Source organism: Neopsephotus bourkii, unplaced genomic scaffold (assembly GCF_033783945.1).
Source record: "Neopsephotus bourkii isolate Nb327-2 ecotype Australia unplaced genomic scaffold, CSIRO-AGI_Nbou_v1 NB_846, whole genome shotgun sequence".
Lineage (NCBI taxonomy): Eukaryota > Metazoa > Chordata > Aves > Psittaciformes > Psittacidae > Neopsephotus > Neopsephotus bourkii.
This window is the reverse complement of record NW_026901342.1, coordinates 504,092-528,343: the sequence shown is the minus strand read 5'-3', so window position 1 is coordinate 528,343 and position 24,252 is coordinate 504,092. Positions and strand designations below refer to the sequence as shown.

The 24,252-nt window shown below is 41.3% G+C and overlaps 1 protein-coding gene across 7 annotated transcripts in view; it reads right to left on the bottom strand.

Moving 5' to 3' along the window:
- PPP4R1 (protein phosphatase 4 regulatory subunit 1) overlaps positions 1 to 23,743 on the bottom strand; it is a 63,612-nt gene extending 39,869 nt beyond the window's left edge. Inside the window, exons 1-3 of one of the 7 annotated variants that reach the window (XM_061356289.1) lie at positions 22,980 to 23,743; positions 22,636 to 22,680; positions 7,361 to 7,496 (exon numbers count right to left, since the gene is read on the bottom strand). In XM_061356289.1, the coding sequence (XP_061212273.1) occupies positions 7,361 to 7,496; positions 22,636 to 22,680; positions 22,980 to 23,559 (761 nt within the window). In that variant the 5' untranslated portion in view covers positions 23,560 to 23,743. Of the gene's footprint in view, positions 1 to 7,360; positions 7,497 to 22,241; positions 22,371 to 22,429; positions 22,616 to 22,635; positions 22,681 to 22,979 lie in introns of those variants that run through there. The other 6 variants (XM_061356288.1, XM_061356294.1, XM_061356292.1 and 3 more) reach the window with 6 other exon arrangements.
- Positions 23,744 to 24,252: the final 509 nt, after the last annotated feature.

Genomic DNA, 24,252 nt, shown 5'->3' with positions numbered 1-24,252 from the left:
ACAATCTCAGAGACACTCTGAATAAACTCCCAATTTTGAAATCAGTATCTCTGTACCTTTCTTAAGAAAGACTAAATTTGCAGGGGTACATTCAGTATTGTTGAAGAAATTAAGACTTCTATAAGTGCTTTGGGAAAATTCTGTCCATTGATAGTTCAGTGTATATCACTTTAACATACACTTACAAGGTAAACTTTCTGAATTCACACTGTCAAAGTTAAACGTAAGTAATTTACTTGGTATGCACATATCCACAATTCCGTGCAGAAAAAAAAAAAAAAGTGTTTTGAGGTTCGTTTTATTTTCACTAAATTTTATTCTTTGACATAAAGTGGGCTCAAAGACTGAAACATGAAATCAGAGGTTAGAGATTAGGAGATGTAACTGAATTCATCTTACTATGATGAGAAATGTCCTAATCAGAATGAATGCCACTGTAGTTTCACCTGCATGGCTTTGGTATGAGTATGGCATACCTTATTGTCAGTACTCAACAAATGCCCCAGAGAGAGAATGCTTACACTGAGCTAGGCTGCACAAACAGAAGGCGAGTGGGGAGAAAAAAAAGCCCTGCACCTGTGTGAAACCAAGTTCTCCATTAACTTACTGGTTGTAACCCGATCACATCTAAATGAAAATAAGCCAATGTAATTTCTAACTCTTCAAGAAGGTCTTGATGAGATTATCAGCAACCCACCAACTACTAACTTAGAGAGCTTATTGATACTGAAAAATCATGGCAGTCAGGTAAAGTTCTCGATGACTGGAAAAAGGGAAATATAAGCCTCATTTTCAATAAGGAGAAAATGGACGACCCAGGGAATTACAGACCAGTCAGTCTCACCCCTGTGCCTGGCAAAATCTCGGAGCAGATTCTCGTGGAAGGCATGCTAAGGCACATGAAAAACAACAAGGTGCTTGGTGACAGCCAGCATGGCTTCACTAAGGGGAAATCCTGCCTGACCAATTTGGTGGCCTTCTGATGAGGCTACAGAACTGATGGACAGGGGTAGAGCAGTTGGTATCATCCACCTGGACTTGTGCAAAGTGTTCAACACTGTCCCACACAACAGCCTTGCCTCTAAATTGGAGAGACATCAATTTGATAGGTGGACCACTCAGTGGATAAAGAACTGGAGACGAGTAACAAGCGGTGTCCCTCAGGGACTGGTGATGGGACATGTTGCTGACATGGACAGTGGGATTGAGTGCGCCCTCAGCAAGTTTGCTGATGACACCAAGCTGTGTGGTTCATTTGATACGCTGGAGGGAAGGAATGCCATCCAGAGGGACCTTGACACGCTTGTGAGGTGGGCTGATGCCAACCTTATGAAGTTTAACCATGCCAAGTGCAAGGTCCTACACCTGGGTCAGAGCTATCCCAGGCACAGCTACAAGTTGGGCAGAGAAGAGATTCAGAGCAGCCCTGCTGACGACTTGGGGGTGTCGGTTGATAAGAAAATGAACATGAGCCAGCTTCAGTGTGCACTTGCAGCCCAGAAAACCAACTGTATCCTGGTCTGCATCAAAAGGAGTGTGACCAGCAGGTCGAAGGAGGTGATCCTGCCCCTCTACTCTGCTCTTGTGAGACCTCACTTGGAGTACTGTGTGCAGTTCTGGTGTCCTAAACATAAAAAGGACATGGAACTGTTGGAACAAGTCCAGAGGAGGGCCACAAGGATGATCAGGGGACTGGAGCACCTCCCATATGAAGACAGGCTGAGAAAGTTGGGGCTATTCAGCCTGGAGAAGAGAAGGCTGCCTGGAGACCTCATAGCAACTTTCCAGTATCCGAAGGGGGCCTAAAAGGATGCTGGGGAGGGACTTTTCACTAGGGACTATAGTGATAGGACAAAAATAGGGGATGTTTAGACTGGATATAAGGAGGAAGTTCTTTACTGTAAGGGTGGCGAGGCACTAGAATGGGTTGCCCAGGGAAGTTGTGAATGCTCCATCCTGGCGGTGTTCAAAGCCAGGCTGGACAGAACCTTGGGTGACATGGTTTAGTGTGAGGTGTCCCTGCCCATGGCAGGGGGGTTGGAACTTGATGATCTTAAGGTCCTTTCCAACCCTAACTATTCTATGATACGCATTCAAAACAGCATTCTTCTGTTTTAGTGGGGGTATATTCTGCATGCAAGCCCTAATTTTCAAATACATAGTAAAATTACATTCTTGACAAAGTGGAAGTGGAGGACTGGAAAGGCTTACAGCTTAGCCGTGATAGATCTACAAATTTGTTATTGCCCTTAATTCCTTGGAAAGAAATTTATTTGTCAGTTAATGAAACAGAACATATACATCCTGAAAACTTCTGAACTGTTTTCCAGAATCACAGGTATGTAAAGCCAAGGTTTATATTGTGACTATTGCAGTCAGGAATCAGATAACCACATTAAAATAATTCATTTTCACACATGGCCTCCTTTCTGATGTTAATCTTTTCATCCAGACTCTAGAAGCCAGAAAGTTACCTTCTGCCAACCAAACCAGAAACCATGTCTGTGCCATGAAGTCTGAAACATATATTTTAGCCAAAAAAGACAAGTTACGCAGAATGCTTTAGGCCAAATCTTCACTTACACTGTCAGCAGTGAAAATTGCTACTGATAAGCTCTACGCAACTACACACACCTACACTTAATCCCTCTTTGACTCCCAATATATCCTCAGTTACTGCTGGGTGTTGCTCTACAAGTATACTGGAGTTAAACTATTTCAAAAGACATCAGGTATTCTCCCCAGGGAAAAGCAAGTAAGTCCTTTAGAACACAAAGAAGCATGACAAATGTATAGCTTAAAAATATCTACCTTGATCTGTAGACATAGACTTGATAGCCAAAACTGATCATAGTGATGACTGAGAGTCTGCTACCAAGATTTGCTTTGGTTTGAAAAGAAAGGGCAACACAATTCTACAAAGCAAGCTGATCAAAAGGAAGGAAGGGCCTGTGTTTCAAGAACTCTCTCACTATTTGAACAGATCAGTGAGCATTTTATACTTTTGAGCCTTCTTAATGAGAAATGGAAGCAAGTTAACATTAAGAAAGCTTAGTAAAAACCAACCAAGAGTTTTTAAAATGAGAAGACACAAAAGCTATGCTGCAATCTGCACCAGCAGTTAGATTTTAAAGCAAACAGCAAAAGGGAACCCTCATCTAAGCATGCATGCACACGCATACTAGTGCTACCAGACACAAGGAGACCTTGTTTCAGGTCTTGACTTTCTTCTTGGCATCTACTCTTGATGCAATATGATATTGGATTATTAAAGCATATGCTAGAAATGCTTCTCAAATCTGGTTTGAAGGCTGTCTCTTTGTTAATGAAACTATAAAAAAGATTCCATTTGCCTTAGATTTCAGATACAAGACTGGCTGAGAGAGTTGGGCTTGTTCAGCCTGGAGAAGGCTTGGGGGAGACAATATAGCAGCTTTCCAGTACACAAAGGGGGCCTACAAGAAAGCTGGAGAGGGACTTGTTTACAAGTAGTGACAGGACAAGGGGGAAATCGCTTTAAACTGAAAGAGGGTAGTTTTAGATTAGTTGTAGGAAGAAGTTCTTTATTGTGAGGGTGGCGAGACACTGACAGAGAAGCTTGCCCAGAGAAGATGTGGATGCCCCATCCCTGCCAGTGTTTGAGACCAGGTCAGACAGGGCTTTGAGCAATGTGTCCGAGTGGAAGGTGTCCCTGCACATGGTAGGGGAGTTGGACTACGTGACCTTTAAAGGTTTCTTTCAACCCAAATCATTTCACAATTCTACAAAGAAGGGGTATTGCAGTATTTGTCAACTTCTTCATTCTCGTAGATTAAGACATCTGTGGTGCTGATCAGCCACGCTTAAATGCAGACCTGTCCTGGGTTCAGCAGTAGCAGTCATTTTTTCTCCTTCTTGGTAGCTGGTGCAGTGCTGTGTTTTTGACTTTCAGCCTGGGAGCAGAGCTGATAAGAATGATGTTTTGGTTTGGCCAAGGACTTTGTGAGCTTCATGCTCTGCCAGGGAGGAGGGGAAACCGGGAGGAAGCAGAGACAGGACACCTGACCCAAACTGACCTAAGAGGTATTCCATACTACAGTATGCCATGCCCAGGATGTAACTGGGAGTTACCCGGAAGGGCTGGGACTGCAGGGTTGGAGGAGGTATTGGTCGGTGCTGGGTCGGGCTGGGGGGGCAAGTTATCGGTCAGCTGGTGGTGAGGTGCTGTATTCTCTTCCCTTGTTATTTTCTTTATCATTATTATTATTGGTGGTAGCAGCAGTGATTTGTGTTATACCTTAGTTACTAAACTGTTCTTATCTCAACCCGTGGGAGTTGCATTCTTTCTGATTCTCCTCTCCGTCCCTCCAGTAGGGGGAGGGCAAGAAGGGGGGGAGTGAGTGAACAAGCTGTCTAGCTGGGGTTAAACCACGAAAAGACCATATAGAGGATGTAGACCATAGCATGCCAAAAACTGTCACACAGCAAATCCTTCCACCATTTGGGAAGCTGTTAAAGAATTCCATACCTCACTCTCTTCAGTTCACCATGTCAAAATTCATACACATTTAAATGAAGAAGCAATTCCTATTTTCAAGTTCCAAGTCTGAGCTGATATATTTTTTTAGGATGAGGATATAGATCCATTTTCATCTCAAAGCAACTGGCTTTGGCCTTCAGTCACATCACAGCTGAGAAATCATGACTGCTCAAGGAATCTTCTCAAAGGAGACTAAGCTTTTGTAGTAATTGTTAAAAGTCACACACTGCAAATATGATACATATGTAGATGACATACCAGGCAGAAAATTACAATAAAAACAAAGAAAAACAATACCTTAAAAGATACATTATGAGGGGAAAAAAAAAAAAAAGGCAAAAAACTAAACACTAAAAGCAAATTCATTCATTTGGGGGGGGGGGGGGGTGGAAAGAAAAAATTCTTACCCTAATTTACTCAGGCTCAATCTTAGAATAATTAGAGTTGGAAAGGACCTCTAGATCATCTAGTTCCAACCCCCCTGCCACGGGCAGGGATATCTCACACTAATCCATGTCACCCAAGGCTCTGTCCAACCTCGCCTTGAACACTGCAAGGAATGGAGCATTCACAACTCTTTTGGGCAGCCTGTTCCAGTGCTTCACCACCCTCACAGTAAAGAACTTCTTCCTTATATCTAACCTGAACCTTCCCTGTTTATATTTACAGAATAGTAATCTCCAGGACGAGATACTTCTTACAGATTCTTCTCTAAGGGGAAAGCTGGGAGCCATGCTCATCTACCTCAAAAAAAAAAAAAAAAAAGGCAGCTAAAAGCTGTGCCCCACACTGTGTATCTTTGAAAAAATACATCAGGTAAAATGGAACTCTTTCTCCGTACAGCCTGAAGAGGGGAGGCATCTTGTGTTAGCTAAACCAGCATCCCAGAGCCATATGATTATGTTTCAAGGGTTTGGACATCTGCATTTTGAAGCTTCCACGCTAATGCAGGTTCAAGGTCACAGAGCAACCAAAACATTAACAACTCAATCATAAAATAAACTACACATATGTAATTGGATGTGATTATACCATACTAGCAAAGTTGTTTATCCGTATCTTTTCCCTATAAAATGCTCCAGTTTATGTGTCTAGCAAAAATTTCCCCAATTAATCCTGGGACTGACTAATGCTGAATCATCATAAACTGCCCACAACACTTACTATCAATTAGAGTGATATAATTGCTATTCACAGTTGTATCACTAATGGTTATCATATACCATTTCCTTCGTTTTCCTATGCTACATAACACAGTAGGTCTCCAAAGAAATCTAGGATTAAACAATGCATCTATATAAGCAAAAATCAAACCTATAAACAAGTTAATAAAAAAAAAAAAACCCAGAAAAAAGAAACCTGAGAAAACTATAGTTTCTCCCCCCATCATCCCCTGTAGAAAAGCACAGGCAAGTACAGGATGTGTAAAGCTGGGCAGCATCATCAAAAAGACTTCAAGCTTATGCATGCCCCAACACTCCATGCAATCTATACTGATAGACTCAGAGACGTTTTTTTCTTAAATGGGCAAGTAAAGTATTAGGACCACTCTTGTTTAAAATTCAAGTCACAGAACCTGAGTTTCTGATTTTGTTCTCCTCCCTGCTGGCTTTTACTACAGAATTGTCACCTATAGCCCTAAAGGCCGCTCTTCCCTCCCTCCCCATGTACTCAAACATGGAAGAATTCTCTCCTGGTTAGCAAATTGCTGGTGTCATCTCAGATTGTAAAATACAACAAACTTTGGATTTCAGGAAAACAGAAAACTTTAAAATCAAACATTTCAGAACTGATTTATGCATACAGGTTCTTACAGATCATAATAAAAGAAGCCATTCTATAATTGTTAGCTTCATCCCGAATGAAAACTTCCCAAACAAGGGTACGTTCATACATGTATGGAATTTTAAGTACACTTCATATGACTCAAGTTAAGCACAGGGCTAAACCCTTACAGAACTCGGGCCATAAAAAACAAAAGAGGCTAACCTACAGGGTGGCTGATCACAGACTTATCTTCTGCATACCACTGAATTAAGAATTCAACATAAAAGCAAACATGCTTTATTAAAGATTAACTTGGAGCCGAAACAAAACTACGTTAAAATAAAGTACCAGAAAACCTCAACCTTAACATATTTTATACATTTCTATGATCTTGTAGCTGTTTACAGTTACAATTAAAATGATGGTGTTTAGTTTCTCCATACAAGGGATAGGGGGTATGTGTTCCTATCTGAAGTATGCTACAATACCTGTGCTTTTAAATTAAGCCACTAGCTCAGTGGTACTACAGAAACAAAAAGGGGGAAACGCAGACCACAGTATTAACCACGCAAGTTCACTTTCAGTACCCAGAAGCAGCAATACTCAAACTTAAACTATGGATAAGGATGATATATTGCAGAATACTTCTTGGGCTCCTCAGGCAATCTAGAGTGATCTTCATTATCCTCTCCTGACCTTTCATGAAGTGCTTTCTTGAAGTGACTTTCCACACAGAGTTACCGGTACAGTTCACTTATCTTCTAGGCCTGTGTCAACAGGAATGTAAGCATACACAAAAAAAAAAATAAAAGGATGTCGGCCAATTAATAAGAAAGTTCAAGGAACCCTGAACTACAGTTACTGTGACGGTAAGCAAACATTCTTCTGTTATCACTACTATCTTGCTGTCTCTAAGCAGGAGTATCAGCAAACAGAAGGAGTGGAAACCGAAGAATATTGTAAAGTTGTTAGGCTTTCTTTAATTACTTGTATCTTATGCAAATTGGCTGTCAGAGTTGAATCAGATGCATAGCTTCCATACCATTAGCCAGACAGGACATTTAAAAAGCATACCTGTTAAATATGTTCTCACTTGCAGCGTACTTGTCCAGTCTTCCCAAAGGCGTCAACATTTCATCTTGTGAGACAAAGTCCAGGGCTGAAGGTATAATAATCACATCAGACTCTGAGCTGTAGTCATCCACACCAACTATCAGAGATATCAGAAATATTCCTTATAATCACAAGTTTAACACTAAAGTGATGTCTGTTGTTGGTCTGAAATAGTCTAGGCAACCTCCAATTGACAACATATTTACTAACTGCATTCCCCCCCATCTTTCCCAAACACCCATAAGGACTCTTCTACACAACAGTGATTAATGACGTTTATTGCACTTAATGGATTTTGAGTAGTTTTCGCTAAATTCCAAAATTTGTTTCACTGAACATCCACAGTTCTCCGTATTTTTAGCTGAAAAACAGTATTTTTATCAAGTGACTTTTACCTAGTTGTAAAGTCAGCTTTTTGAAGACGCATAGACTAAAATCACAGCTGTAAGCAGCCCTGAAATAAAGAGTTAATACAACATACAGAACACAAGAAGACTTTTTAAAATCTAAATTAAGCATGTAGTAAAGGTCAAATGCGTGTGTTATATCCAACCACCAAATAAACTAGCATAATTATTAACCAGCACAAAAACTATCCCAGGTCACTTGCTTTACTCCTCAAAACACACTAGAGTACACTACAGCTATTCTTCAGTCTAGCCAAGCTTCTCTGAAAAGCCTTTTGAAAACTGGCAAATAGAGACACACAGAAGACAAAGACAGATCTAGAAGTCTAACAATTTTTATTTTTTTAAAGTGAACTCTATGGAGGAAAGAAAGAGATTACTGTCCTCTTGCCTTTCACATGATTATACTATGTTACATAAATTGGTTATCAGATACTGTATCATTGTCTTCAACATTTGGAATACATAAGCAGGTACCATTTTCTGAATGTCTTTCTTAACATATTTCAAACATCAAAATATTTAACACCAAATTTATCTAAAAGAGTAATATTTTAGGTCTAAATCGCATTAACAGCATCCCTTTTACTAACAAACTAATTCTCCCCTTTCCTAGGTATGGAATCAAAGGCCATTGTTTAAGTGATTGTAAATCCCATCCCTGGACGAGGATCCAAATTCTGCAGTTGCTGATAGGACATGAAATCTTTGCCAGAAATCAAATGAAGAAAATGAGGGGAGGAGAGCAAGTGCGTAAGAATACCCTGGGCAACAGGTATAAGGAAGAGCATGCTAGTAGCTGTGATAAAGTAGATGGAAGTGCAGTTTGGGGAGAAGAATTAGTGGTCTTGGATATGCCTAAGGTAGAGGATTGCAAACTTCAGGGGAGAGGAAGGAAAGGCTTAAAAGGCAGGTCAGCTGCAGAAAACTATTGCATCACAAAGGGGAAGCACTTAGCAACCCCAAGTTTACACAACTGTTTGAACCCCTGTTTGGTTTGGCTTTGTGGGTTTGGTTGTTTGGGGTTTTTTGTTGTTGTTCATTTGGTGTAGGTTGGGCTGCTTTTTTTTTTTTTTCCCAAGAATGTTTTATTTTTACAGGAAATGGGGAAGGGGGTGTAAAAGTTCACTCATAATGCAAGCTAGGATTTTATGCCAGGTTAAATTACCAAGGAATAGGCTACATCCTTTCACAGGGTCACAAGCCTTTAATTCAGCCTATCAATTCAACTGAAACCAGGATTTTTCCTGCATTTTCAGTTATGCCATCCACCTTTCTCACAAGGACTAATCTTTTCAGAAGAGAACATTTCAGTTGAAGGTACCTACAATCATCACCAAACTGCCTGACCATTTTAGGGCTGACAGAGGTTATAACATTATTAAAGGAAACATCCACATGCCTCAAATGCTGGCAGCTTGGAGCATAGACCACCTCTCCAGAAAGCCTGTTCCACTGACCACCATCTTGGTAAATAAATTCTTCCTTATGTCCAGTCTGAACCTCCCTTGATGGACGCAGCTTTGAACCATTCCCAGGTGTCCTTTCACTGCACCCAGGCAAAAGAGATCAGCATCTCCCTCTCCACTTCTTGGGAAGCTGTAGGGAGCAATAAGGTAGCCCCTCAGCCTCCTTTTCTTCAAACTAGACAAGCCCAAAGTCCTCAGCTCCTCCTCATAGGAACATTTTGTTGTCAAGCCTCCAACAGCAGCAGCTCACAAACTCAAGACATACTCTGAAACAACACATTCTGGAACATCCACACATGAAATGTTACACAGATACTCCTCATTCCAGGAAATTAATTGCATTAATATTTTTTTATCATTATAATTTCACCTTTCACTAGGGAGCTAAACCACTGCACTTGGATCAATTTCTAAATGACAAAACTTAAATTAATACTGTTAAATTGTGGCATAACAAAAAAAAAAAAAATCCCCATCACTTAACAGTCAGTGAAATTAATCCTATGACAACATCCTATTTTCTATTTTCCTATTTTACAGTCTGTTGATCATACTATAAATTTAAATGCATAAGTTGAAGAAGCTATTTCAAAATACCAACATTACTGTCACTATTATTTTATTTACCTATCAAATGCATGAATAAAAGCTTGACAATTACATCAACTACCACTGGGTTTACTGCCCTGGTTTTTCTTCTCTCAACCTCAACTTTATGGTCATGTTTCTTTCTTTCCCCTCTACATTTATTCTCCAATAATATTCCTACTGCAAGTGGCCTGATGTAGATGCCATCTTATATAGTGCAGAACATGGCAACTGCTCACTCGGTATATCTTAACACATAAACATGCATCAAAGTTGAGTAAATATCTGATGCCTTTGATTTAGTGAACAGAATGTTCTGATAACTTCTGCCTTGTGAAACTAGTTAACCAAACTGCTAAATCCCCTCTGTATCAGATGAAAATATCAATGATAAAAATATGAGCAGCTGCTTACAATTTATCTGATGGATGTCTCCTACTAGTTCAGACAGAAAGTGAGGTATGTGCATTTGACTGCTGTGTTTGTGCATTGCAGAATTAAGTTTAGCACTAAACTGGTCTTGACATGCCTCTGCTACTGATGCTGGATAACGTTTATTAAGTATTCCAGCATCTCAGCTCATATTCACAAAAGAGATCATTGAAATGGCAGCATTCTGATAAATGCAACACTAATACCAACAGGGAAGAAAGGAGTGATAAAAATAAATCAATCAGTTAGCAAACAGTTTATAGTTCTATTAGCGTTACAGTTATCTTACATATTTCTTTTCACCTGGAACATGAAGACACGAATCCAAGTGAAAAGAGACATCAGTCCAGTAGAATAACAAAGCTCCTTAAGCTGATGCTTGTCTTTGACTTGCCCACTTTGACATTCCCTACACTGGGAAGGTTATTTCAAAAAAGTTATCAAAAAGGCTGTCAAATTAATATTGCGTCTGCAGCCTTCCACTGCTTTACACAAAACTTTGAGCACTTGCCCAGGTACCACAGGACCTTTCGTAAATTTTACCAATGCAAAAAACACCCTAAACACAAATGTACTGGTTTTGGCTGGGAGAGAGTTGTGCACCTCCAACCTACTTGCTGGCAGGGCAGTGTGAGAAGCAGAAATAGAAAAGGCCTTCACACTGTGTAAGCACTGCTCAGCAGTAACTAAAACATCCTTGTGTTATCAACACTAGTTTCAGCACAAATCCAAAACACAGCACCATACACGCTGCTATGAAGAAATTTAACTCTGTCCCAGCCAATACAAGCCTTGGCTAGTTCAAATGCAGAACAGATTCATTCTCACTTCGGAATGTATACCAGGCAACAGGGCCATGTGTTACTTTCCTGCTGCAGAAAATACTATAGGTCACTTATCTTAATTTCTCCACTTTTTCAAACCAGTACAGAAAGTCCAGACCAAATGCTCAGAAAGCACCTGAGCTACAAGACAGCACTGAAAACTAATGCAAGTGAAGAACCTAAGTACTTTTCAATCTGGTCTTACATGTTCACACCAGCATGCCAAAGAAATAGATCTAAGAAATTAGAAGTTAACACCTTATCCCAGCAGCTTAAAATCACTTGTGGTGAGGAACAATAATTGGACAAGTGTGAAAAGTGATCACAGTTCCCCTATTTTCAGTTCACATAAGCACCAAAGCAGAGCAAAATGCATAAACGCATTTGTCTAAAGTAAGTAGTTTGCAAACTCCTATTCAAAACTACACTACTACCACCGATCACAAGGCAGCATCAGATAATAAGCACTAGACTTTGTTTCAGTTACCTGTCACTGACCTGTTTTATGACACAACCCAAGTAAACCTCTTTCTTTCTGTATCTTCATTTTCCTGTCCAACCATTTGTTTGACTGTTCATGATAGAAACTATTCAGGCTCATCTATCTTGCATCTAGTCTGTACTATACCAAGAATATATTAACATCCCCTCACTTTAAGTTCTCCTGTTTCCCTTGAGTTCTGTTTTATGGCAAGGTTACAACAATTACTTGTCACAATTATTAACTAACTTGGACCATACAATCTTGCTGAAACAGACTATGTTTAGAGGAGCTTAGTCAACTACTGACAAGCTTGGCTGACAAACATGCAATAACAAAACAGAGATCCATTTAAAAGTCAGTCCCCTGTAAAACCATAGCCAATATGCCAATTTCCAAGTAAGCCCATTTTTCTACTACGTATCTTTATATCTTTAACAAAGATTTTGATCATACTGTGTCTTTTACAGACAGGTGGACATCATCATGTTTGAAAAAATAATTATTTTTCTTGTATGTAATACTGCATGAACAATTTTTTGCCACAGGCTGTTCAGCAGCAAGGCCTACATATATTATTTTTATTCTTCTGTATTTGCTATGGGCTCCATGGCAAAAACATATCCTTAATCATTTTGCCATGGGCACTCAGTAACAACACAAAAGATTTTCTAAAAATGAGCAATTTTCATTTCTAGAAGCTGAGCAACAAGCAGTTTTAAATGCTCAGGAGTTCCATCTAATATTACCATTCTCATTTTATTTTCTGAATTCCTAAAGCATTCTGAAGATCTATTAAGAAGTCTGTATTGCTACAAACATCTCCAGTAAAACGGACTATTTTTTCTTCAACTGCAGTACAGGCTATTTACTATGCTCTGTATCAACTGTAACCATAAGAACGTTGAGGTTAATACATCACTTACATGCAGAAAGGACTTAGTTCTGTTCTGCTGTTCAAGCAAGTATTTTTTCTGTTTAACTGTAAAGCAAAAATAGAAGTCCTACTAGCATTTAGAATAAAGTCCTACCTACATAATAGGTAATCATAATCACAAAACAATAGGAGCAAGTTTCTCTCAGTGCTTCAATATTTTAAATAGATTCTTTTCCATCTTATTTTCTATTAAAAAAACACTGTTTTGCATCAGTGTTCTACAAAAAAATCCACCACATTTAGCATGGAAGCTAAATATCTGTATTTGTCCACCGTTAGTAATGCATTACTCTTACCCTCTCACACTACACTATATTCCAGCTTGCTTCCACAGTGACATCACAGACCAAAGTGTCAGTCACGCTACTTCACCTTCATCTGCTCACACAAATTTACTGCACTGCTTCAGTAACATTAACCAAGGGCTATTGCGATGACAGTTACACAAGTATTACAAAAAACATTTGTCATGCTGAATTCCACCACCCTGCCTGCTTGATCCAGGTATCACTGGTGATCTCAGATCCCACTGTCAGAAAGTGGGAGCCGATTTTTCCAAGAAACACTTAAAATCTATTATCTCTGTTTTCCTCCTGTAGTCTGAGACTGAAAATGCAGATGAGATAGGTAACAAGTTCACTCCAATATTGCAAATGTTTTCAGAGAAAAACACAAATCTGAACAAGTGTGGTTTTACTCAGCGAAATTACAAAATAGGTGCACAAAAGCATAAAAAGGATCTGCAACTGATAACAGTTAGATTTTAGTCTGCCCACCATACTAGCAGAAATAAGAACCACACTTCCCTTTCTCTATCTCTCCCTAAATTTCCCCTTCGAGTATAGAGCACTCTGTACCTTAAGCCTCTTACGAATGCAAAGTTACCACACCTGTATGCACAGGCTTTGCCTGCACTCCAAATTTGGTGGGATAAGGTTTGGGGGTGGGACTGAAGGAGGAGAGAGGGAGAAGCAAGGAAGAAGACAAGAAGGGGGAAATGCAAAGCAGCTCTGATGCAAAGCTGCTGTGCTAGTAGCAAGACTTACCACATTAGCCTCTATGTAGCACTTTCATAGCAGAGCTTGCCAACAGCTTGAAGCACAGAGCAAACGCTTCAAAATAGATCTTTGGTACAAGCTTGCAGAGAGAGAATTCAGCAGATGAAAGAAAGACACAGGCATCAGAATCAGCAACTGTTTACACACAGGACTTATGCAAGTATGGCACAGCAAATTTAAAAGATCCAGTAGACTAACAGACTAAGAGAATATTTTCATTTCGCAAAGACTTTCGGTAAAAGACAGTTATCAAGCATGACGAAGGTGTTGCGTTTCTCAGCAAACATCAGAGGAAACAAGGGTCAACACAAAATTCTCTAAGCAACAAGGACAGGTGTGGCTACAGACAAGTTTGTCTGTCCAGGTATACACAGCACTGAAAATCCTGACTTGCTCTAAAACAAAGGAGCAGTTCTATCTCCTATTGCTCACTAGTCATTTATTTGTACAAGTGGAATGTACCTTCAACAGTTTGACCTGCAGCAAAGGCTGGCCAGAGGAAATTCAAACAAAGAGAAGGACATCCAAGCTACCAGTGAAAACAATTAACAGTTTACATTTTGTCTGCCTATTTCCCGTTGGTAACATGGCACACCCATCACCATGGTACTCAAGTCCCTTGCTATTTAAGTGTCTGTCTTTTACCCCTTCCTAACAACTGCATACAATTAAGAGTGCGGAGTGAGGCCAGAGTGAAGCAAGTCAGCTATTGCAAGCAGGAAGTTCCATCTAAGGTACTTTTTTCTCCTCTTCAAGTTCCTTACAGTCAAAGAAAGGTATCCATCCTCTCCCTGCAAAGCACTGCTGCCTAGTGGTTTCTGAATGACTCAGTGACTGACTGAGAATTCTGCAGCACTACAAAGAGAATCCCACTTCATCTTCAACCAAGATGTCCTTTCATGGTAGGACCAGGGAGATCATGTACACAGGACACAACGCTGATGTGACACCATGAGTTATGACGTATCAGCTACTAACTGAACTGCTCCACTTGAATCAAGTGTTGCTCTACTGTACAGTTACTTTGACTAGTTCAAGCACAGTAACTTGAATACACTTACTTGGGCTAAATGCTGCAGGAGAAGACAAGTTCTATGACTAGTACGTCCATAATCTACAAAATGTGGCCTTCCAATATAAATCACTTTGAACTTCCTAACTGTACTTCTCCTCTCTCCAGTTAAAACTCAGACAATGTCCTTGAGATGTTGTTTGACAGCATTCAAAACTCTTGATGGGATAAGCCTTTGTGTTTCCTGAGCATTCAGAAGCGGAAATTCTTTCTGTAACTCTTCACGCTTTTCTTCCTTCTGCAGCTTCCCATGCTTTTTCCTGTCCATGCTCAGTCTAAAATGTAAAAGTGGACTATGGGAGAAGACTGAGCAGTACAGAATGCAGCACATTAACTCAGGAAAAGGAACAGCCATGAGTGTCGATTTCAATGTTATTTAAAGTAGTTTTCTCTAATAAAACATACATACAAGCAAACTTACACAAGCAAGTATCCCTACGGACTAATCAAGCTATTCCTCCTGCAGGCTAGAGAGGAAGGAAAAGGTGGTCTCTTCCATTCAAATATTTGGGAACAGTTCAGGCACTATGGCAACAATACAAGAAAACACCTAAGCAAGCTTGTTTACCAGAGAACAACACGCCAGCAGTCTGCATTATCACTCATACACATTACTTATACATTAGTATATTTAGCTTTTGTGGAACTCATACTGCAGAATAGTGCATATTTATTGTACTGTTACCGTACAGGTGCCTGCTAGCTCCCGCACTCCCCAGTGTGACAAGGAGGAGAACCAGAAAAAAAACATAAAATAAAAAATTCCCATACACTGAAATTAGAACAGTTTAATAATGGAAATAAAATATAGTATTATTAGAATAATAAAAATAGGAAGGAGAGAGAGGAAGAAATAAGCAAGTGATATACAACTGCTCACCAAGTGCTGAACAACACCCAGCCCATCCCCAGGCAGCGATCAGCCACTCCCAGCCAACCCCCCCTGCCCCAGCTTATAGACTGGGCATGATGCTCTATGGTATGGGATATCCTTTTGGCTGGTTCAGGTCTGCTGTCCTGTTTCTGCTTCCTCCCTGTTTCTTGTGCCCTTCCTCACTGGCAGAGCATGAGAGGGTGAAAAGCCTTTAATGGGGGTAAACACTTCTTAGCAACACCTAAAGCATCAGTGCGCTATCGGCATTCTTCTCAGACTAAAGCAAAAAAAACCTCATCACTGTACCAACTACTAGGAAGAACACTGACTCTATCCCAGCTGAAAGCAGGATACCTTTCAAAAACACTGTAGCAAACCAGTACTCTGCTCAGTACAGTTGTTATGCTGTTGCAAATGAACACCCTTCACAAACGTATTTTGACATTTTGTTCAATCTACATCCTGAACAGGGTTTTAACACCATACTGCCAGAAAGAACTGCAGCATCCCTCCCACACCACATGAAACCACATTCTTTTTTTCTTATGCTATACCTTCTAAAGTAAAGAAGCCCTGATGTTCTGGGCTCCTTTAGGGGCAGCTGTTCCTGCCTCTCTCTTCCAGGGGGAATTGTTACTTTAGCTCTCAAAGCAGAACCTATCCTTTCATCCAGTTCTGTCACAAGTCATCTCTTGCAGCTACTACTCTTACAATGAAAGCTTCCTGCCCACATGTAGGGAAAGTCTTAGCAGCAAAAGACACACAGTAAAGAAAGGCATTTTATCTTCAACATGCTGCCATCTGCCACCTCCACAACAGGTCAGCAGTCAGAAACAACTGCACAAACACCATGGTTTCACTCTTAAGCAAGATTTTGGAAACTTCCAGCTCCTTCCTGCCTCTTTCACTCCCTTTTTTTTTATTTTCTCCTCCCCTCCAAGAAGAAGAAAAAGGGAGGAGAATACCTGAAACCCCAGGAGATAAATCAGAAGACAAAAGACAAACAAAATAAATAAATAAGAGGTTGCAGCCTTAATTGAGGAGCCCTGCCAGAGACAGGAACTTAAAAGGCAGCTGGCAAAAAGCACCATTTCCACATCAGAAAAGATGCTACTGGCCTGGGGAAGCTCAAAGCCTAGAAAATTACCTGTTCTTCAATCCTCTGCTAGATGTAATGGAGAAAAAATGTGCAGCTGCATGAAGAAGGTTCATTAGCCAGTATCAAATCAAGCACAAACCTTTCCTCACATTATCTCCTCTCTAGGATCCTAAGAGATTGCTCAAGAAAGTGACTAACCATTCATTACCCACCTGAGACTGCTGAAACCAAAATTCCATGGGGACACAGCTGTCCACCTGAGTCTCCCAGTTTCTATGAAGGTCAATCATCACATTAAAAGACAAAGAAATGAACTGAAGAGTCAGGAGAATTAAAACCTTATCTCCAGGGAAAACAGGTATTTAACAAGCATGCTACATTAGCATTAAAAAACTGTTATTAGATTCCCAATGGAATAGAATCTCAGTCCCACCAGAGAACTCATATTAAGCACTAGAGAAAGTTCACCATTAATTTATTATTTTTTGCAACACAGACATCCAAGATTGCAGATGACTGAAATACCAATCCAGTAATTCAAACTATTCCAGCACTCTTTCACCAGAGCAAAGACTCTGATGGGACCAAAAGGTCAGTACTGAGACACCGCACTGGAACATTACGTTGGAAATTCAGCTATAATCAAAGCTGGAATTAAGCCTAAGAAGCGACATGACTTGCAGTCTACACATAACAACTAACAGCATAACAAAATTTACTAATTCTTATTCTGTGGCAAAGGAACAAAGGAACCACAATGCAAAAGCTTCTGATATTACTATGTACAGCTATGGGAAAGGTTAAGATGAATTTTAACATAATGAATGCATGTTATGCCAATGTAATTCACTGCAAGAGAATAAGAACTACAACAAAGCATCAAGCTGTGATTGTGATTTGACACCACAGGGAAATACAACTGATTTTATTTTAAAAAGAACAAAAAAACCCACATTTTTTTTACTTTTAAGTATCATTAAAAATAATAAATTGAAGTTAGCTTCTATTTGGGAAGAAACCTGTGTGCTACCCAAAGCCTTAAGAATAATTTAACTAAAAGTATTCAACCAACACAAACTCAATGCTAATGCCAGATGATTTGCTGATCATCTGGAAAAGGAACACCTCAATGAAAAACCAGCTTCTGACATCTGCAGATGCACAGTATTTTCTTCAGCTCAGTTAGGTAACTGGCTCACTCACAAAGAAGCCTGCTGAGAGCAGAGGCTAGAAAGATCTGTCTTCCCTTTCCAATCAATCAAAAAGAACTCTATACAAAAACCAGAGGTATGTTAGGTCATAACTACTAGTTTCACTATCATTATTATTATTTTTAGAACTGTCTAATCCACTAGTAAAATACAGCCATTCACACTAGATTTGCCAATTGTAAATACAATTTTAAATCTACAATCTATCATACTGGTAAACTCTTATGCCAAAGAAAACAAGTTTACAGATGTGTAAATCTCTGTAAGAAATTTAACACATCTAAACAAGAACTGTCTTAGATATTAAAGAACTATGCTTAGATATTAAAACACAGTTTTCTGCATTTTTAGTCTAATTGTACAGAAAGGTAGCTATCACTCACCATTTCTCAACATAAGGTGAAGCTTCAGAATCTGAATCATAAGCTATGTAACCAAAGCATGCATGTAGTACTAGCAACTATCAGAAGTCCGAAAGTTGTATGTAAATGTAGCTGTTGGTTATCAATAATAAACATATTTTCAAAAAACATACATGTAAAATAATAAATACAGTCATTAGATTAAAATTTTTCTCACCTGACTTAAATCACAATTAAAATCCCAAGTTAAATAAAGCTACCCTTTTTTCCCCAATCTGAATTCTAATTACAGATGGCTCTATTTTCCAGAATACACATCCTGCACACATCAATGGACAGACTGAAAGAAGTCAGCATCATGGTACACTGATTTCATCTATCTGTGCTGATCAATCTTCAGAAAGATCCAGGGGGAGAGCAGAGAACACAAACTATCTAGGAAGAGTCATAAAGAACATTTTATTTATCAGCAGCAGCATGTAAATCTACAGCCCCATGTGTTTGCTTTTCAACCACTTTTGCTGCTTATTTTCTCCTCTATACATAGCTTACACAGTTACATTATTTCATTTGGATTTTGTATGCACAAAAAGATTTGAACAAAGGCCAAATTTTCCCTGACTTCTTTTCATATACTGTGCAAGATCTCAGACAAAGAATCAAGGAAGTCAACAGTCCAAGCAGTTTTATGAGTAACTATGCAGCTGACATTGAACTGCCATCTCAACTTTGTGACCTTATAGAAGCCAGATGGGACAGGGAGTCTTCTGCAGGCTTTCACTTTGAATTTTCACCCTATTGCCTTTAGAGTGTGAGTTTCTGCCTTAGTGGGTATCACACAAAGATTCTTGTTAGGTTCACACACATGAAACACGATGATATGTTACTTATTTGGGGGGGTTAGAGTCAATAACAAAGTTGCCTTTCACAATAAGAACTTACATTTAGGAATCAGATTTCTTTATAACCTTCTGTATGTTCAGCCAGGATACACAGTGTCACTGATTTTTTCATCTTGTTTTTTTACTTCAAACTACCAAGCAAGAACTGGCTGAAATCAGGAAAACCAGAATTTCTTTAACTATTACCGTAGCCTTAATCATCAGGAGCTACCTCTACAGAAGCAAAATATTAGGTAAAATGTAAGTACTGAAATACCCTATGTAACTACTTATATCAGTCATCAGTGTCATGTACCATCAGGTGTAAAGTATGCATTCACCTCCAAAAAAATATAAATAATAAAAAAATAATAAATAAATAAATCAGAGATTTCACTGGTTACCAAGCAACCAAGAGCAGAAAATAATACGAAGCTTTTAAAATAGAAATGCAAACCAAAGCTGAAATTAATTATTTAAAAGTCAATCCAGCTGGTTTATCAACCACTCTCTAAAAGCCTTTCTTATAAAAGCTCCTGTTTAATCTCTGACCTCTTAAGCAAATAAACAAAAGGCAACTTTCAAACAGATGTCTTCCATAGCATATATTCTGAAGATCTCCTACTCCTCCAAAAGCAGATTTACTACTCCCTGTTGAAATCTAGAAATGTTTCACTTTACCTAAATATTTATCAAGTTCTCTTTGGGAAATGGTAAACTTTCTTTTTACAAGCAACTATTAAAACGATAACTCAAAAATGTAATTTACTGTTTTGTATTTCAGGTTAATTGGAATCCAGTGAGCTGGCACACTAAATGAGAGTCACAAATTGTACAGCTGTACAAGTTGTTGACTAAACTCCAACTTTCCAGTAAAACACTTAAATTCCAGACACCTTAAAGACAAAGATCACTCAACAGCTGCTCTTAACTTTCTAAAAGGATACATAGATGCTTGGTTCACTACTTTTAGCAGCAACCATGCATTGCTGTTTGCCCAACTCTCCTGCTGCTTTAGAACACAACCAATAAAAAGTATCTTATTCACCTTAATAATTCTTTCATTTTCTTTTGTACATTTACTGTATTAGAAAAGTGAACTACATTGTAGACTGTCATTATGAAAAAATTAAAAATAATTTGTGATTCAGAATCAAACCAGGACTCGCTGATAAGCTGCTAAGGAATGCCTGATCTAGTAGAACATACTAAGCCATATTGCCAAATCAGAGACCCAGCTTCAGTTGTCCAATCCAGATCTTTACACATGCATCCCATCTTAATCACTCCTGGTTTCTCCTATGTACCTCATGGATGTTTTCCTATTTCTTGACACCAGATCAATTAAAAAGGCCAAAGATTTATTATTTATTACTTAGTTCACTTTTTAAAATAGCCGATCAATTGATCCTATCTCAGTCTTTTCTTGTAATTCATATAATTTTACATTTACCTAATTTCTCCTCCTAAATTACACTACCATGACTACAGATATGCCTGCATGTCTTTTTCCTAGTTTGTCCCTAGCACACTGAATAGCAAGACCACAGCTGGCAGAAACCACACATGCATAAAAGCTGCCAGCACTTCATAATTCTTTCCTCACAATGGCATTCTACTACTTCAGGAATACACCTCTGAACCAGTGTCCAATGCTACTGCTCTGAAGAGCCATAAATATTTGAAATATTTACAACAAAGAGGTTCTGTAGGGTGGGATTCAGGCAAAAACTGACGGAAAAAAAGTATCTTTTTTTAATTGTCCATTTCCTATATGCAACCATGAATTTATAATCCCAAATAACGCATCAATTAGGAATGCTTCCATAAATTGTGTAAGACCTGCTGTACATGGGTACAAAACATTGTCATTTCAAAGAAATACCACTGCACAGAAGGAGTGCTTTTGACAAGATATGCACAGCCTCTCTGGTCTGTATGATTCTCCTCCAGCTCACACCCACCCCACAAGAACAAAAAACACATGAAATCCAGAACCACAGAACACATCGTGTGACTGAACTATGTCCAGACAGCACATGTTGATTCATATAGATTCCTCGGTTTTCCCTTAAAAAAACATGCACAAGTACTTAGCTATTCACTTTTATCTACTTCCATCAAAATCTCAGTAACTTTTAATGAGGTTTCGAATCTTTACATTTCTATAGCACCTGCCTTCAGGATGCTCTCATCTGGACTGAGTCACATCTCTCCACACATATATTATTTCTTCATTTTTAAAGGCAAGACCATAACATTCAAACCACCACCAGGAACTGAGGGACTCAGAATCATCTCTCCAATGACTACACACCACTTCTTACTTCAACTCCTGTCTTAGTCAACAAAAATCATAATTTATGTGAAAATTTAAGAGTGCATTTTTTGAAGTGTTGCTTCTGAAGAAGTCTTCCTGTAATCACACACACAGTTTTCAAAGAGCTACGCTATCAATCTGAATTAATAAACAAAGCCTTACAGAAAGGCTCCTTGTTTGTGCGAGGCAACACATGATAAAAGCCTTTTAAATGTCAGATGACAAAACTGGAACAGAAGACGTAACAGTTACATTCTGAAAAGTTAAAATTACTTTCCTCTAAAAACCTAAGGTATTAAATGAAAGGTTATCCTCCTGGCATCACCCCCTGGGGAGCGGATCAGGGTGCAGACACCACAGCAGAGCAAACACCTTCAGACGGGAACAAGGGGTCTGTACGTCCCTGGCAGACTGCGAGGAGGCAGCCACCGGCTTCACCAGCTGCCTCCGCCTCTGTTTTTTAACACTTTCCGCCCAAAATTCATCCTCCTCTGCTTCCAAGGAGCTCCCTTAGTACTGACGTTACCAACAGACGCCTTCCCACCTGAGTAACATCTCACAGTCTGCCCTGCCAGGCTTCATACCCCTAAGTTAGTAATTCAGCACCAGCGCCACACTCTTCAATTCACATCCTGACATTAGCTCTTTTACACACAGCTCTCCATCAGGGTCATAAACAAGGGGCCTGACGGGAGGGAACACACGGACACAGACGGACACAGACAGACAGACACACAGACACACACACACACACACACACACACACACACATAAAATATATACATATATAAAGAAATATATAGCTATAAAAGGATCAAGCAACCCACGCGCTGTATCCTCCGGCCCATCAGGTTTCTCCTCCCCGGAGGTGTCCCCCCGAGCGGAGGCCATGAGGGGACGCCACCGCCCGGCTGCCCGCTCGCAGGCTGCCACACCTCCCCGCGGGGCGGCCGTTAACGGAGCCCCCGCGCCCGCCCGCCCCGCCCCACCCCGCCCCGCCCGCCGGCCAACGCACCCCGCTGCGCGCCGCCGCTGCCCTGCGGGAAAGCCCGACGGAGCCCGGCCGGCCCCACGCGTGCCCGGGTGCGTGTCATGTGCACCGAGCGGCGCGGAGCATGGCCTCCTCCGCCTCCCACAATGCACCGTGGGTGCTCCCCGCTGAAGCCACTTCCTCGCCCAAAAGCCGCCCCACTCCGCCGCCGCCCCCCCGGCCCCACTCACATCCGTCGATCTCCTCCTGCAGGTCCTCCTGGAGCAGCGACAGATCTGCGGGAAACACACCATGTGCCAACGCGCTCGGAACGCCGACCCCGACAGCCCCCACCACGCGTAACCCGGCCCGCCCGCGGGGCCGCCCCCCGCCGCCGCCGTTGCTGCTGCCACGGGGATCGCCAGGCTGCGCCCCCCAACCCGACCCCGCCCCGCAGCCCCCCGCACTCCGAGCCGGACAGCGGCGGGGAGCGCTTCCGAAGCCGGGTCGGGGGAGAGGAGGGGGGGGAAGAAGAGGGCTGGCGCCTCACCGGGGAGGCGGTGTGTGTGGAAAGGGGGAGGGGGGCGCTACCTACCCGCCATCTTGCTGCAGCCCCCGTGGGGCGCTGGGCTACATTTAACCCGCGGCCGAGCGGCAAAGGGGACAGCGGTGTGGGCGGAGGGACCGGGGCAGGCTCCGCGCAGTCCAGGCCCCGGGCCCGGCGGCGTCTCCCGAGTCCCCGGGAGAGTCGCGCAGGGAGGAGGGAGGGAGCGGGCGGGCGGGGGAAGGCGGGAGGAGGGGTCTGGGCCGGACACGCTGCCCCCGCCTCCGCCCGGCGGTGCAGCGTTCGCTCGCTGCCAGGGGCGGCCGCGCCTCCCCGCCCATCGCTCTGACTCACGCCCGGAGCCACCCGGCCTGCCTCTGTCCGCGGGCAGCGGGGTCGGCCACCGGCGCGGCATGTCCCGTTCACCTGGCGTGCCCCCATTCGCCATCTCTTCACTGGACCCTTTCTGCTGCCCGTCGAGGGGCGCGAGGGCAGCTGGGCTGAGGGAAGGGATCACCGTGATCACGGCCCGGCCCCGAACGGCCCTATTCGGGCGTTGTGGGGTCAGCCAGAGGGAAGGGACCCCACAGCGGGGCCGCGTCTCACAGGTCCGCCTCACCTTGGGCTGCATGGTGTGGCTTCCAGATTCAAAGGGTCTCGATGAAGCCGCAGAAGTCCCTGCTTCAGGCCTTTTGAGGTCACCTGGATAGAAAGGTCCCCTTACGAGGCCGCCACCATCACCTTGCGCAAAGCACCCTCCTCGCGTGAACTCCGCGTATCCGCAGCTGGGAATCCGTGTCTTAAAAACACAGCATGTTCCCGAGTTCTGTGAGTTCCGTTTTAAAAACCACTCAGCTCAGAGGTACATACACACAAAGGTGGCCATCATTTCCTGCTTTTGTTTGCTGTACCTTAAGTTCAGTGCTGAGGGTTGTTGCCCTTTTCACTATTTTGATAGATTTTCTGCTGTAAATTGGAAGATTTAAAGTGTTGGATAGAACAAATGCTGTAATTATTTGATGCCCAGAGTACCTGATAAAGGACCATTACTTATACTGGTGCTACCAGGTAGCTACTGATTATCTGTTATTATTATTTATTTATTCTATTATTATTATTATTATATATTACTAGTATTACTGATACTGGTCTTACCTGAGTCTTCCACTCTTATTTTTATTGCTGTAATAACTATTAAGATGTTAAAGACACATAAAAGTCAAAATAACTAATTTTGCATAGTTTAAAAAAAAAAAAACAATTTCAGGAGCTCTGGTTTTAGCTGAATGTTTAATAGAATGTCTTGTAAGCTCTTTTTTTAACA